General features: G+C 38.7%; 2 protein-coding genes and 1 non-coding gene across 3 annotated transcripts; 2 read left to right on the top strand and 1 right to left on the bottom strand.

The window, feature by feature from the left end:
• Positions 1-2,440: 2,440 nt before the first annotated feature.
• Positions 2,441-2,512, bottom strand: TRNAM-CAU. The gene has a single exon. It is a non-coding gene; the product is annotated as a tRNA-Met (tRNA).
• A 2,648-nt stretch (positions 2,513-5,160) lies between these two features.
• LOC109172205 lies at positions 5,161-9,014 on the top strand. Its single transcript, XM_019321353.1, has 5 exons — positions 5,161-5,272; positions 5,686-6,177; positions 6,290-7,497; positions 7,616-7,974; positions 8,061-9,014. Exons 1-5 carry the CDS (start codon positions 5,180-5,182, stop codon positions 8,756-8,758), a joined length of 2,850 nt encoding a protein of 949 aa, XP_019176898.1. The 5' UTR covers positions 5,161-5,179; the 3' UTR covers positions 8,759-9,014.
• Positions 9,015-11,525: 2,511 nt separating this feature from the next.
• LOC109172225 (pectinesterase-like) lies at positions 11,526-14,927 on the top strand. The gene is made up of 3 exons (XM_019321373.1): positions 11,526-12,597; positions 13,743-14,497; positions 14,892-14,927. Exons 1-2 carry the CDS (start codon positions 11,526-11,528, stop codon positions 14,432-14,434), a joined length of 1,764 nt encoding a protein of 587 aa, XP_019176918.1. The 3' UTR covers positions 14,435-14,497; positions 14,892-14,927.
• Positions 14,928-15,492: the final 565 nt, after the last annotated feature.

Raw genomic sequence — 15,492 nt, 5'->3', positions numbered from 1 at the left:
GAACATTGGACTAGGGTTTAAGACACCTCGCAAGGCTATTGAAGGTTCATATCTATTGCCTCCCTCCCAGTATTCTTTGTAGTTGGCTATGCAAAAAATTATTTTTATATCCGATATAAGTGAGATTCCTGCTTGGTTCGTTTTGTGGGTTTTTTTTTTTGGATATGGGGTGAGCTTTATTTTGTTTCTTCTCTCTAATTATTAATGTGATTGCCCTATATCTGCTTATAAAATGGAGAACTGATTGAAGACAATAAGGAGTGAGGCAATTAGATGGTTGAACACTAGAACATTTATGGTTGCCCTATATCTCCAAATGTAGTTAGTGTTTATTCTAATATATATCTATAGCATGCTACTAGTTATGCGATATTGGTGTATTAGACCAATTTATGTGATGCAATGGTACTGCTCGGGTCTCTAATATGCTCATATTATCCTTTGCATGCTATGAGATATCTTCAGTATCTTACATTAGATTCAGCTCCAATACCCATTTTTCTTCCCACTGATTTCTTCTTTAATCTCTTCTGCTTTAGCTAAGTGTGTAATACACTCTATTTATCATATCAAAATGTGTAGTGTTTCTTTGTATTCCCCACCGCAGATTAGGTACTTGTGGGAAATTTGTGCTTTCTATCTAAAATGTGGTTTGAGCTTGATTCTAAAAAAGTTGTGTTTCTTGATTTTAGGGACATATATTGATAAAATTGCCTCTTCACTGGTACTGTTTCTATCAGAGGTCGTATCCTTGCTCGGACATGCCATGGTGCTAAGATGGATAGAACAATCATTGTTCGTAGGAACTACTGTAGAATACAAACAAATAAGAATAGGAAAAACCGATATATTATGTCTTGTGTGTATTGTAGCATTGATGCTTGCTTTGAGCATAAAGAATGAGTTATTTTGGAGACCACATTGATTGATAGATTGATATCATGCTAGCTTGTATATGGCCATTCTATATTTTGAGGTTTGAGATGGATTATGCTTAAATCTTTATGCTAGCTATTATTTTTTCAATTTGGACGGTCTGAGGCACACCGTACATTAGGAGACTTTCTGCTCGAGGCACACCGTACATTAGGTAGGAGGTGGTGTTTTCACACGCGGTGCCCTCCAACCTAAGGACCAAGAAGCCTCCGCTGTTCCACCATCTCTTAATGCTAGCTACCAAGCCCCGGCCCGAGGCACACCTTACATTAGGAGGTGGTGTTTTCACACGCGTTGCCCTCCAACCTAAGGACCAAGAAGCCTCCGCTGTTCCACCATCTCTTAATGCTAGCTACCAAGCCCCGGCCCGAGGCACACCTTACATTAGGAGGTGGTGTTTTCGCACACGGTGCTTCCACCATCTCCAAGCATCGGCGGCATTAGGAGGTGGTGTTTTCGCACACGGTGCTTCCACCATCTCCAAGCATCGGCGGCATTTAGGAGGTGGTGTTTTCGAACACGGTGCTTCCACCGTCTCCAAGCATCAGCGGCATTAGGAGGTGGTGTTTTCGCACACGGTGCTTCCACCATCTCCAAGCATCGGCGGCATTTGGAGGTGGTGTTTTCGCACACGGTGCTTGGGAGGTGGTGTGGTGCTTCCACCATCTCCAAGCATCGGCGGCATTTGGAGGTGGTGTTTTTGCACACGGTGCTTGGGAGGTGGTGTGGTGCTTCCACCATCTCCAAGCATCGGCGGCATTTGGAGGTGGTGTTTTCGCACACGGTGCTTCCACCATCTCCAAGCATCAGCGGCATTTGGAGGTGGTGTTTTCGCACACGGTGCTTCCACCATCTCCAAGCATTCGCACACGGTGCTTCCACCATCTCCAAGCATCGGCGGCATTAGGAGGTGGTGTTTTCGCACACGGTGCTTCCACCATCTCCAAGCATCGGCGGCATTTGGAGATGGTGTTTTCGCACACGGTGCTTGGGGGAGGTGGTGTGGTGCTTCCACCATCTCCAAGCATCGACAGCATTTGGAGGTGGTGTTTTCGCACACGGTGCTTCCACCATCTCCAAGCATCGGCGACCCGCACACGGTGCTTCCACCATCTCACCATCTCCAAGCATCGGCGACCCGCACACGGTGCATCCACCATCTCCAAGCATCGGCCCGAGGCACACCTTACATTAGGATGTGGCGGCCGCTTGGGAGGTGGTGTGGTGCTTCCACCATCTCCAAGCATCGGCAGCATTTGGAGGTGGTGTTTTCGCACACGGTGCTTCCACCATCTCCAAGCATCGGCGGCATTAGGAGGTGGTGTTTTCGCACACGGTCGGGCACACCTTACATTAGGAGGTGGCGGCCCGCACACGGTGCTTCCACCATCTCCAAGCATCGGCCCGAGGCACACCTTACATTAGAAGGTGGCGCTGTTCCACCATCTCTTAATGCTCGCTACCAAGCCCACTATAGTAAACTATTGAGAAAACAATTTTACTCTATCAGAGCCAAGTTTCGATCCTGGGACTTGTGGGTTATGGGCCCACCACGCTTCCGCTGCGCCACTCTGATTTGTTGAATGTTGAGCTATTATATATGTTTATCAATCTCAACAGCTTCTCCTTTTATCCACTATAAACAGAAGATCTCAATACATTATAAGACTTACACAAGATGGAGCAGAGTGACTGGCCAACCGATTACTAATAGCTTAATTGTGTGGTTACAATAGTCACTGCCCAAAAGTAATTAATCAACACAGCCCCCACCTTCACAGAGAATCCACAGCACAACTCACCACTTGGAACGGGCAAGCCAGTCGATAGCATCTAAAGCCCAGCCTTTGCTCCCACTCGGGTTACAAGCTTGTGCTACCAAGCCCAGCAAGTAATTCTTTTAGCTACGGCCTTATTAAGAGAAAATATTTATGCTCTAATTTCGATGTGGGAAATTGTTGGAGAACATGCTTGGCTTTCATAGCAAAATATGGAGCAGAGAACAGTGTGTGTGTGTGTATGGGTTTTGTCACCCATGAGATTTGCTTTGTATCATTGTGATGGAAATTGAATGGTTTTTTTTTTTTTGTTTTGTTTTAAGGCCAACTAGGGGGTCTTATATGTGAAGCAGAGACATATATAGCGCTGATGCTGATGCTTAGGCTATCTTTCTATTCACTATACTATTTTCCAGTGGTTGGAAATTGGAATGTTAATGTCGGAGCAGGTTCTTCTATCTCATGTATACACACTTGCACTTTCAATCTGAATTGATTTATACAGAAATCTCAAACATTTCGGTTTGTATTGCAGACTGACAAGGCTTTCTTGAAGCAGCCGGGAGTTTTTCTCAGGTTTAGATAGGATTTATGCGAACATTGGACTAGGGTTTAAGACACCTCGCAAGGCTATTGAAGGTTCATATCTATTGCCTCCCTCCCAGTATTCTTTGTAGTTGGCTATGCAAAAAATTATTTTTATATCCGATATAAGTGAGATTCCTGCTTGGTTCGTTTTGTGGGTTTTTTTTTGGATATGGGGTGAGCTTTATTTTGTTTCTTCTCTCTAATTATTAATGTGATTGCCCTATATCTGCTTATAAAATGGAGAACTGATTGAAGACAATAAGGAGTGAGGCAATTAGATGGTTGAACACTAGAACATTTATGGTTGCCCTATATCTCCAAATGTAGTTAGTGTTTATTCTAATATATATCTATAGCATGCTACTAGTTATGCGATATTGGTGTATTAGACCAATTTATGTGATGCAATGGTACTGCTCGGGTCTCTAATATGCTCATACTATCCTTTGCATGCTATGAGATATCTTCAGTATCTTACATTAGATTCAGCTCCAATACCCATTTTTCTTCCCACTGATTTCTTCTTTAATCTCTTCTGCTTTAGCTAAGTGTGTAATACACTCTATTTATCATATCAAAATGTGTAGTGTTTCTTTGTATTCCCCACCACAGATTAGGTACTTGTGGGAAATTTGTGCTTTCTATCTAAAATGTGGTTTGAGCTTGATTCTAAAAAAGTTGTGTTTCTTGATTTTAGGGACATATATTGATAAAATTGCCTCTTCACTGGTACTGTTTCTATCAGAGGTCGTATCCTTGCTCGGACATGCCATGGTGCTAAGATGAATAGAACAATCATTGTTCGTAGGAACTACTGTAGAATACAAACAAATAAGAATAGGAAAAACCGATATATTATGTCTTGTGTGTATTGTAGCATTGATGCTTGCTTTGAGCATAAAGAATGAGTTATTTTGGAGACCACATTGATTGATAGATTGATATCATGCTAGCTTGTATATGGCCATTCTATATTTTGAGGTTTGAGATGGATTATGCTTAAATCTTTATGCTAGCTTGATTGCCGCACTGCTGATAGTCTATGATCTGTACAAATTCCGTGCAAACATTCGGTGTTCTACAACTCCAGTTCCATGCATCGTCAGTTGGGAATTCCTCCACTACAAGTGCCGTTACAAATAAAACATTCAGGAATTGGTATGCCAACACAAATATATACTCCGTGTTTATTAGCTTTGAGAATTGCTATGCCAACTGAAATATATATCGCTATTAGTAACCCACTTATTAAAGGACTTTTTTACCCTTTACAAAAGCCTAGACCTCCCTACGGTAAACGACTATTCAAGCGCGTACAAATACAAACGAAGCCTATTTTGTATTCAATTACGTCTAAATATATAAATAAATTTGTAAGATGCATTGCAAAATAGCCAAAAACATACTGACCAAATCTTATATGTCTTTACAATCCAAAAGAATTAAATTGTACCACTATTGGTCACCAATTAAAATCATTCCACAAAATCCAAAATAATTAAATTGTACGAATATTGGGCATCAATTATAATTATTCCACGACGCGCAAGGCGCGTACTCCTGCTAGTATATATATGTACACTAACTTAATAAAAAATAAAAGTTTTAACATAACAAATGTTGGGCCAATATATAATTACATTTTTTTTTTAAATTTTTGGGTCAAATTTATCCCATTGCTGAAGCCCATTTTCCCAAAGTCCATTCACAATTTTGGAGGGAATGTTATTTTTGGAGGGAAAGTTAAGATTATAAAGATAAAGATAAAGATAAAGATGTTGGACTTTAAGATAGGCGGTGGCAAATTAGGGTTAGGGTTTTGGGTTGCTTAGGTTAGAAACAGGGTTTGTAGGTTGGGAAGTGTGCCTGAGGAAGATATGGAACCAAAATATGAGCTTGAGGAAGGCGAGGCGCGCTATCACGGGCTTGATGATACAAGCATTGACCCTGATATAGCACTCTCTTACCTTGTAAGACTCCTCTTCAACCCTTGCTCTAGTGTCTTCGTGTTAAGATTAAGAATTTGGATTGTATTAATGTGATTGATTAATTATAAACTGAATAAATGTCAATTACTGTTTTGGTGGAACAAGGGAAAAGGACGTATTGAACTCCCAACTGGCAGGATTGATTGATTTCACCACTTAAGTGTTTGCATGGAGAGCTTAAATTGATTGTAATTTGAAACAAATGAACTTTTCAAACTAACTGATCATATTAAAGCTGATTGCTACTCCTTATTTGGAGTTTTGGAACTGCTGGATTTGAATGTATACTGGTTTCTCATGTTTTATGATAGTTGCTGTCTTGCTCTTGATTTTATGAACGAGAAGATTGTATAACATTTTTTTTTTCATTCTTTTCCCATTATTTTATTCTAAAGGATGAGAAGGTACAAAGTGTTTTGGGCCATTTTCAGAAAGATTTTGAAGGAGGAGTTAGTGCTGAAAATTTGGGAGCAAAATTTGGTGGGTATGGCTCATTTCTTCCCACCTATCAGCATTCTCCTTCAGTATTGTCTCAGCCTAAATCTCCACCAAGATTTCATAGCCACAACATGCCAGGGTCTCCTAAGCATTTGATCACAGAGAAAAATGGAGTGGCTGTTTCTGGCAATTCACATTCATTACTTGCTGTGAGGGGTGCACCAGAGCAAGTTGCTGAAAAGTGCCTTGCAAAAGATGAGCCTAATTACTTGAATAAGTCAGTCACTTTAACTGATCAGAGAACACTAAAAGTTCGGATCAAAGTACATCCACACAAGACAACACAGAAAAATGCTGCAATATACAGTGGTCTTGGGCTTACTTCTCCTTCATCAATGGAAAGTAGTCCTGTGGAAAGTGGTGATGAATCTCCTGGCTGCATTCTTCAGGTGAGCCACATATGTTTTACACAATTCTACTCCTGTTCTGGACAAGGTGATTATCCAATCTCGTGTTTTGCTGATTTCCTGTACCTTTATTCTTGTTTCCCCCTTTAAACAGGTGATGACATCTTTCCCAGTTGCTAGGGGTCTTCTGCTTTCACCTCTTCATCATCATTTACTCGCCTTGTCAAGAAATGGAAGTAAGTTGGGATGTGGTAAGCTTGTTGCTGCTCGAAAGAATGGGCACAACGATTCATCCATTTCTACTGATGCTTCAACTTCCAGTTTGGGGAATGTCAATGAGCTGAAAGGGAAGAAAGTAAATTCTATTTCCCCGAGTGAAAACTTTGTGGAACCAAAGAATAGGGGTAATAAAATTGATATTGTCTCCTGTTTGAAGAAAAAGTTAGGAAGTGAGACCTTGGAAAACAAACAGTATCTCTCTACTGACTTGAATGCTAAAGATTTATCTGATTTAGGATGTTGTGATACTGGTGGATCACTTAAAGGTGCTAGCTTTGCATCCAAAGCTGTTAGAGAGTCTGATGAGGCCATGTCATCAAAGAAAAGGGAGCGTACAAACAGTGGCTTGATTAATGATGAGTCCGTTGCATTGATTACTGGCCAAGGTGGTAGTAACTTTGATAATCGAGATTCAAAAAGCAACTCAATGGAGAAAATAGGTTTTCGTAAGGATAATAAGGAACGCGGCGGGAGTAAGGAAGACAGAATTCGAATTCTTACTTGTGTTACAGCCAATTCTGATATTTCTGAGGGTAGAAAAGACTCAAAAGGGGCTGCTGAGAAGTTAAAAGAAGTAAATGTGAAGGCTACAAGTCATCAACAAGATAAATTGAAGATACTAGACACAAAGAAGAAGACATCTGAAGGGAAAAAGAAGTCAGTGGGTAGTCAACTTTCTGGAAACTCTGCTTCTAAGCTGTCAGATAAAAGTGCTGTTATAAAGAACAAAAAGAATTCTGGGAAGGATGTACTAGAAAGGACGTCTGGTCATAAGTTAAAGGAGTCTAAGTTGGATGCACATAGAGAACTGCAAGCAAGTTCTGATAAATCAAGGCTGAAATCTGCTCATACAAAACTTGACAACCAGTTGATATCTGGGAAAATTATGAAGGAGACTTCAATGTATGGAATACCTTCCACTAGGGAACCTATACCGCATACAGAAGAGGCACCACCAGCTCCTTTTCTTATTGAGGAGGATTGGGTCCAATGTGACAAATGCCAAAAGTGGCGTCTTCTACCACAGGGTATGAAACCTGATCATTTGCCCTCAATTTGGATATGCAGCATGCTAAACTGGCTGTAAGTTTCCTGCCTTACCCCCCCACTCTTTCTCTTTCTCCCGCCTCATATGCAATGCACATCATAAATGGATTGTTGGTAAAGCTGGTGTTAATTACATATTGTTTCAATGTTTTAGGCCTGGAATGAACAGCTGTGACTTCAGTGAGGATGAAACAACTGGAGCTCTTAATGCTTTATATGTTCCTCTCCCTCAGAATCCAAATAACCTTCAAACTTATGCTGCCAATGCTTGTGACTTGAGTGGGAATAGGCAAAATGCCAGTTACACGGCCAATCTAGGAAGGAAGAAACATAAAGTGACGAGAAGTAAAAATGATGAATTACTTGCTGCAACAAACTTTACGAAGAGCATCCAGGGAGAAATGGTGAAAGGTAGAACTTTGGTAAATGTGAACCAGGCTCCATCGGGATCAATTTCAATGCGCAAATTCAATGACAAGGATTTTAGTGAACAGGGGGAACATGTAGTTATTGGTATGGTATTTGTGTCATGGCTGATTTTTCATACTGTACGTTTGCATTGGCTCATAGATTTGATGGGTCTTATGATTTCTTTGCAGGTGATGAAAAGTCTAGAAAGAAAATAAAAAGAGAGCCCAACTTATCAGACTATAAGGATGTGAAGAAGAAGATAAAAGCTGATAGTGAGCTAGCTTCTGGTGTGGACCTTGGTATGCTGGCCTCAACTAATGGTTTGCCTACTAAGGTAGCTATGAAAGAGAAACACAAGAAAAATGGGTATTTGAAGGAAACAAAGTCTAATGTGGGGAGTGGGTTACGGGTCTCTGTGAAAAAGCAGGACCACATGCATGATTCTGTGGATAATGGGTCATTAGATATAAAAGCGTGTAACGGAAGGGAACTATCTACAAAGAAAAGAAAATTTAAGGACAGTGATTATTTGGAGACATTGCAAAGTAATGTGGCTCGTCTTGGAGTTAGCAAGGTGTCCATCAAGGATGAGAGCAATGATGGTGGATTCAAGAAACATAAGAAATGCAAGATCTCTCAGACTGAAGCAAAGAGTGAGCAAAAGCCAAAGGCAAGAGCTGCAGTGACCAGAATTATCCTGCCAAGTAGTAGGAATAGTGAAGCTAGTAGTATTGTGAAAGATGAGCAGGTTAAGAAGTATAAAGTTAAGATGAAGCCTCAACTGACACTTGATGATATTGATTCATTGAGAAAGGACTTGGGTTGTGAAGAATTGTCAACAGCACAGCCACTTGAAGCTCCTCTAAAGTTTCTGATTCCCGTATAAGAAGAGCTAATTACCAAGTGAAAGGCTCTCCTGTGGAGTCAGTTTCCTCATCTCCAATGAGGACATACAACTTGAATAGTCTTTAACCCACTAGAAAGGGTGGTTTTGAGAAAGATGATGCTAAGTGCAGTGATTTTGGATTGGCAGGAAGCCCAAAAAAGTCTATCAATTTATTGAGCAATGGATCTGGGCAATCAAGAAAGGGCAACAGTTTCTTTCATGCTGAGGCTTTTGATAGTTCATTGATACATCTTCAAGATAGTTCTTTGATACATCTTCAGGATAGTGATGCAAGTTCCATTGGTAGGAAGGATAGGATAAACAAGAAACTTTTAATGTTACACCATCAGAAAACTGTGAAAAATTCTCCATTATAATCCAAGGAAAAAGATAAAGATTTTGGTGTTGACATCCAAACAGATGGAGAGAAGGTCTCTCATCCTCCAAATGATAATATAGGCTTGAAACCAACTAAGAGTCTAAAGGAAGATATGAAGGTTAACAATAACCATCTTGAGTCTGGTACTAAATTTGTTCAAAATAGTAAGAATCTTGGCAATTTGGATACTGCAAAACCAGGTGATGGTAGAAGAGATAACCAATTAAAATGTGAAGATGATTGGTCAAATATGAAATTTGGTGCTTCATGTAACATGATGGTAGAAGAGATAACATGATTGGTTAAACATATACTAAGAATATGTTAAAATATACGGAGTATTAAAAAATAAATACAATATAAAATTTAACATAAATTTTGTCAAATTTATAATTCATGAACTTTGAAAATCATTTTATTACATTTTAAAAAAAAATTAGGTTAAGTTATGTTTTTTTTTTTTGTTTTTTTTTTTTTTTTGTTTTTTTTTTTTTTAATTAAACTTCTTTTGATTATTTAGAACAAAATTCAATATTTCAATTATGCTTTTGCATTATTATAATGATTTAGGTCATTATGGTATTAATATTTTTTGTATGTATTTTTATAACGGTACAATTGTACATTACTTTACAAATATTATATTATTATTTTAAAAAAAAAAAAAAAAAAAGATTGAAGATGAAGACAATGACAATGTTATCCAAAAGAGAATTAAGAAACTTAGAGAAATTTAAACCAAGAGTAGTATTTATTTAGACTATCGCTTTTAGACTAAGTATTTAGACTATCATTATTACAAAGTTGCAAACATTTATTTTAGTGACAATTATAATCATTCTCTTATATATTATCTTGCATTTATATACTTTGAATAACGATTTAAATAAACAAATTCAACATTCAATTACCTATGCATGAACATCCCCTATATTATATTGCATTAATATACTTTGAAGTATCTATTTAAAAATAATTATTAGGCATTATCTTATTCAATTCGCACCATGCGCGTAAAATAACTAGTGTTAATACAAAGAAGAACAAACACACCTGTATGAATTTCGTCTACGTAACATACACCTATATAAATCCGGTTAAGGGCCGGGGATGTTCTAAAATTTGGAGACTAAGGTGATTCATTGAAGCTGATTTGCGATGTTATTCCGTTAGCGCATGTATTAACGATTGATATAACAAGTCCAATTAATAACTCCGAAAGTATAACTAGATTCCCAAATATTACTGTTTCTGAGGTGATTACTGGTTACGAGTGTACGTTTATACTACGGTTATGTTTGACAAACCTAGCTGCAAAGGTAGTTGAAAGTTTAAAAGGAGCTGAAAGTTTAAAAGTTATAATCTAGGAGCTGAAAACTTAAGAGTTGTTATGTTTGAAAGTGTTTGGTAAAATTAACTTTTTGATAAGTTGATAGATACATGTAAAAAGATAAAAAAGGACATTTTCATAAAATTTAAATTAGTTTGTTTAATTTACATATTACTGAGTAGAATTTAACATTTTGTCTTCAAAAGAAATTAACATTTTGAAATAAAATTATTAGCATGATCATGATCTAGAATCGATCTCATAATGAAATAACAATATTGTTGTGAATCTCCTTCATCTAATAATAATAATAATAATAATAATAATAATAATAATAATAATAACAATAATAATAATAATTGCGGTGAAAGTTGCAAATAAAAGAGATCAGAAGAGAAAATTATTTTAATTGAAAGAGTAAAGAATGTCATTTCTTTAAAATAATAAGGACAAAGATGGAAGAAAAGTTAGGAAGCTAGTAACTTATTTTGAAACGCTCTTCAGTAACGTTCTAAAATAAGCTCTTGTTTTAAGCTATGAGCTTATATTTTGGGAACATTATCAAACAAAGCTTATAAGTAGCGTTTCAAAATAAGCTCTTATTTTAAGTTATGAGCTTATTTTGAAAACATTATCAAACAGAGCTTATAGCTTATTACTAGTTTAAAATAAGCTATAAGCTACTAAATAAGCTATGTCAAACAGACTCTACACAACAAAACTTATACAGTATAAAATAAGCTATATAAGCTCCTAAATAAGCTCTGCCAAACAAACTCTATGTACTATTAATGTTTGCATATCACGTTGTCTAAATCTTTATCATCATGTTATACTTTAAACTATGTATAGTACTAAATAGCTATACTACTATCATTGTGATTGTATATCTTTAGGTCTCTTAAATCCTAACTAACTCCTAATCATAATGATAATCTAGCTATTAGGTTATTAATGTTGCACCACATATTAAATATTTAATATTATTATACCTTATCCTAATATTATAATATAATGATATTATAGGAAAACGTTACAAAGGTTCCCAAATCATCCAAATGCCGACTATTAAAGAATTCTTCGCCGGAGTGTCACTTTCCGGCGAACCCCAGAAGGGAAAAAAAATAATCCTAGCGCTCTTCGCATCAGTTCTCCTCGTAGCTGCGGTGGTCGGAGTTGTAACCGGAGTTAAATCCATGGAAAACAATTCCGGCAACGGCGCACTTTCCTCGGAAGCCCACGCCGTTGTTAAGTCTTCATGCAGCAGCACTTTCTACCCGGAACTATGCTTCTCCGCCATAGCCAATGGCGGCGGCGGCGTCGCCGGCAAGAAACTGTCCAGCCAAAAGGACGTCATCGAGATCTCTCTGAACATCACAATCACCGCCGTGGATCACAACTCCGCGGCCATAAAAAAGCTAATCAAGGCCCGGAAAAACCTGAACGGACGCGAGAAGACGGCGCTGCGAGACTGCATGGAGATGGTGGACGAGACACTCCACGAGCTCCACGCCACCGTCAAGGACCTGGAACAGTACCCGACGAAGAAATCCCTAATTCGCCACGCCGACGACCTTAAAACCCTAGTCAGCTCCGCCATTACCAACCAGGGAACCTGCCTCGACGGATTCTCCCACGAAGACGCCGATAAGCACGTGAGAGAAGCCCTAATCGACGGCCAAGAGCACGTGGAGAAAATGTGCAGCAACTCCCTAGCAATGATAAAAAACATGACCGACACCGACATTCTAAACCAGAAGAAGCTTTCTGGGAATACTAATAAAAACAGAAAGCTGAAAGAAGACCATAATGACGGTGCGAAGTGGCCGGAGTGGTTGTCGGCAGGGGACAGAAAACTGCTGCAGTCGTCTAATGTGAAACCGGACGTTGTGGTGGCGGCGGACGGCAGCGGAAAGTACAGGACGGTGTCGGAGGCGGTGGCGAAGGCGCCGGAGAGGAGTAGTAGAAGGTACGTGATAAGGATTAAGGCAGGGTTATATAAGGAGAATGTAGATGTTCCGATTACGAAGACGAACATAATGTTCGTCGGAGATGGAAGAATAAGCACCGTCATCGCCGCAAGTCGTAATGTCGTCGACGGCAGTACCACCTTCCATTCTGCCACCGTCGGTAAGCTTATCTGCTTCTAGCTAGTTACATTATCCATTCCTCGCATAAACTATTCTATATTCAGAAATTAAAATAAATGATCGCCGGTTATACTTAAGGTGATTCAAGACGTGATTTACATCCTCCCCATGTTCTGTAGGGTCGGAATGTGGGGTCCTTAGAATTAGGGATTCAACCTGTGGGGGTCCTGAGGGTTAGGGATTCAGCCTTTGGGGTAAAAGGTGATTCAAGAGATTAAAGAATTGGGAACTAGTGGAGTTAGTTAGGATATTAACTTGGTAAGTAGTCTAGTTGGTCAAGTTAACTTGGCTAGATTGACCTTTTGAATGGAGTGAGTAAGTAATGAATAATTTAAACTGATTTAATTTATTATGATACTTTTTTGACTAGGATTGCATGGTTGGCACTATTCAAAATGTACAACATGTAAACTTTCTTGTAAATCAAAGGTTTGAAGCTAGTTTTAGCATAGACTACGTGGGTCACTATAATGTTTTATGTCATTCATTTTTGTGATAGAATAATTTACCATTATAACTTTAAGCGGTTGGTTGGATGTAGTTGCAATTCAAATACAACATAATTCTTTGTTCACTTGAATTATTGTGCTTGGTTGGAGAGAATTGTAACTCTACCGAATTGCAATTCCCTCATTTTGTTGAATTGCAATTCATATCCTCCCCTCCCTCATTTTGTTGAATTGCAATTCATACCCTCCCCATATGAATTGCGGAAAAGGGGAAAAAATGACTTTTTTACCTTTCACTATTATTATTATTATTATTATTATTATTATTATTATTATTATTATTACACAGTGACATTTTAATATTTATACCATTTATTTCCTTCTCATTCTCAATAATTATATTCTTCTCTATCAAATATGTAATTTGAATTTATACTTTATTCTCACCTCTTTTTTTTTTCATCAAATTATAATTTCTTTCCCCCTAATTTCCAACCAAATGCAAAGTACGAACATTGAACAATACGCGCAGGAATTATTATTTCTGTTCATTATTGTGTTGTCCGTTTTGGAAACATGTGCGTTTGTGGTTGGACGTTGGAGGTTGTATTGTGATTCTGAACGGTGGGACCATCCTTAATCTTCTTTGTCTGTTGTGTTTCATTGTTTGTAACAGGGGTGGTGGGGGCAAGATTTTTTGCCCGGGACATAACTTTTCAAAACACGGCGGGGCCGGCGAATCAGCAGGCGGTGGCGCTCCGAGTCGGCTCAGATCAATCGGCGTTCTATCGATGCAACGTGATCGCGTACCAAGACTCCCTCTACGTTCACTCCAACCGTCAATTCTTCGTCAACTGCTACGTCGTCGGCACGATCGACTTCATCTTTGGCAACTCCGCAGTGGTTTTCCAAGATTGCGACATCCACGCCCGCCGCCCTGGCCCGCAGCAAAAGAATATAGTCACGGCCCAGGGGAGAATGGACCGGAACCAGAACACCGGAATTGTGATTCAGAAGTCTAGGATCGGAGCCACTCCCGACCTAAGACCATTCCAGAAGGAGTTCCCGACGTTTCTCGGCCGACCGTGGATGGAATACTCTAGAACCGTTATTATGCAGAGTTCAATCACCGACGTGATTGACCCCGCTGGCTGGGATATATGGGACGGAAACTTCGCCCTCAATACATTAGTGTACCGAGAATACAATAACACTGGCGCCGGAGCTGACACGTCCAGGAGAGTTAACTGGAAAGGCTTTAAAGTCATCACCAACTCTGCCGAGGTCGTATCCTACACCCCCGGTGTGTTCATAGACGGCGATAACTGGTTGAGTGGAACCGGTATCCCATTCTCTTTGGGCCTTTAAAGTTGACCCGTTTAGTCTTGGGCCAGCCTGCAGTGGGCGACTGCCAATAAAACATAGTTTAGTCTTAGCCGTCAGAGGTAGTGCTTAAGAGGTAGTGCTTAAGTTAAACTTATAAAGAAGTCATAGAATATAATTAGCATTATGCTAACATTAAGAGATCTCTAAGGTTTTTTGGTCTAAAAATGATATCGTTTCGTGAATTCTTTATTTATAATTTTGTTAGCGGGACTTGTTACAACATACATTTTTATAATTCATAATGTACATTATTTTAACTCCTAAAGTACATTATTATAAGCCATAAAATACATTATCGTACCACATAAATTTTATTATTCTAACACATAAAATACATTATTCTAACTCATAAAATGCATTATTCTAACTCATAAAATTTAACGTCTTTTTGAACCATGGTTCACGACTACTGTGTGGAGCACAGTCCACACAATAATTGTTGCTTGTCCATTGTAAATTGCAAAGGAAAATGTCCTAATTAGATCTTGCTATGTCATGGGGATGATTCGGAGGGAAAAAATATGAGACATATCTAGCTACTCAGTTGCAAATTATACTTTGAATTTCCATCATATTGAAGGTGAATTATGAATAAATATTTATTTTAAATACATTTAAAATTAATTATTAATGTACTTGATATGTAGTAAACATGGGGTATATTATTAAATACAGAATGTATTGTACAAACTACAATCCCAGGTTGGTTCCAGGTACAGATCCTTCACCTAGTCTACTTGATGGTTTAATTGGTAAAGCCCAGTCAACATGACAGTGGGTCAGAGGTTCCCGAACTGAAGAGGTATCGTGTAAGAAAATAACCAAAAGTCCCCTATAACAACAATTAATGCGGCATTTATAGCCAGGTGAGGGGACAAGTCCCGGCCTGTTGGCATGCCTGCCGTATGATCTCTTCTCATCAAATTCTATCATGGAACTTTGATATTTGTATTAATATGAATGTGGAGTTTAAAGAGATACCTTCATATCATAATCACATCCATAAGAGATGCCTTCTCATCAAAAGGAGGCTGGTATGC

Source organism: Ipomoea nil, unplaced genomic scaffold (genome assembly GCF_001879475.1).
Source record: "Ipomoea nil cultivar Tokyo-kokei standard unplaced genomic scaffold, Asagao_1.1 scaffold0415, whole genome shotgun sequence".
NCBI classification, from domain to species: domain Eukaryota; kingdom Viridiplantae; phylum Streptophyta; class Magnoliopsida; order Solanales; family Convolvulaceae; genus Ipomoea; species Ipomoea nil.
The sequence above is the reverse complement of the archived record's forward strand: the minus strand, read 5'-3'. Positions and strand labels throughout refer to the sequence as shown.

Coding starts and splice junctions, on each gene's coding strand:
- LOC109172205 (XM_019321353.1), top strand. CDS start 5,180: ATGGAACCAAAATATGAGCTTGAGGAAGGCGAGGCGCGCTATCACGGG. Junction 6,178..6,289: donor CTCCTGGCTGCATTCTTCAG/GTGAGCCACATA, acceptor CCCTTTAAACAG/GTGATGACATCTTTCCCAGT. Junction 7,975..8,060: donor GGGGGAACATGTAGTTATTG/GTATGGTATTTG, acceptor ATTTCTTTGCAG/GTGATGAAAAGTCTAGAAAG.
- LOC109172225 (XM_019321373.1), top strand. CDS start 11,526: ATGCCGACTATTAAAGAATTCTTCGCCGGAGTGTCACTTTCCGGCGAA. Junction 12,598..13,742: donor CTTCCATTCTGCCACCGTCG/GTAAGCTTATCT, acceptor TGTTTGTAACAG/GGGTGGTGGGGGCAAGATTT.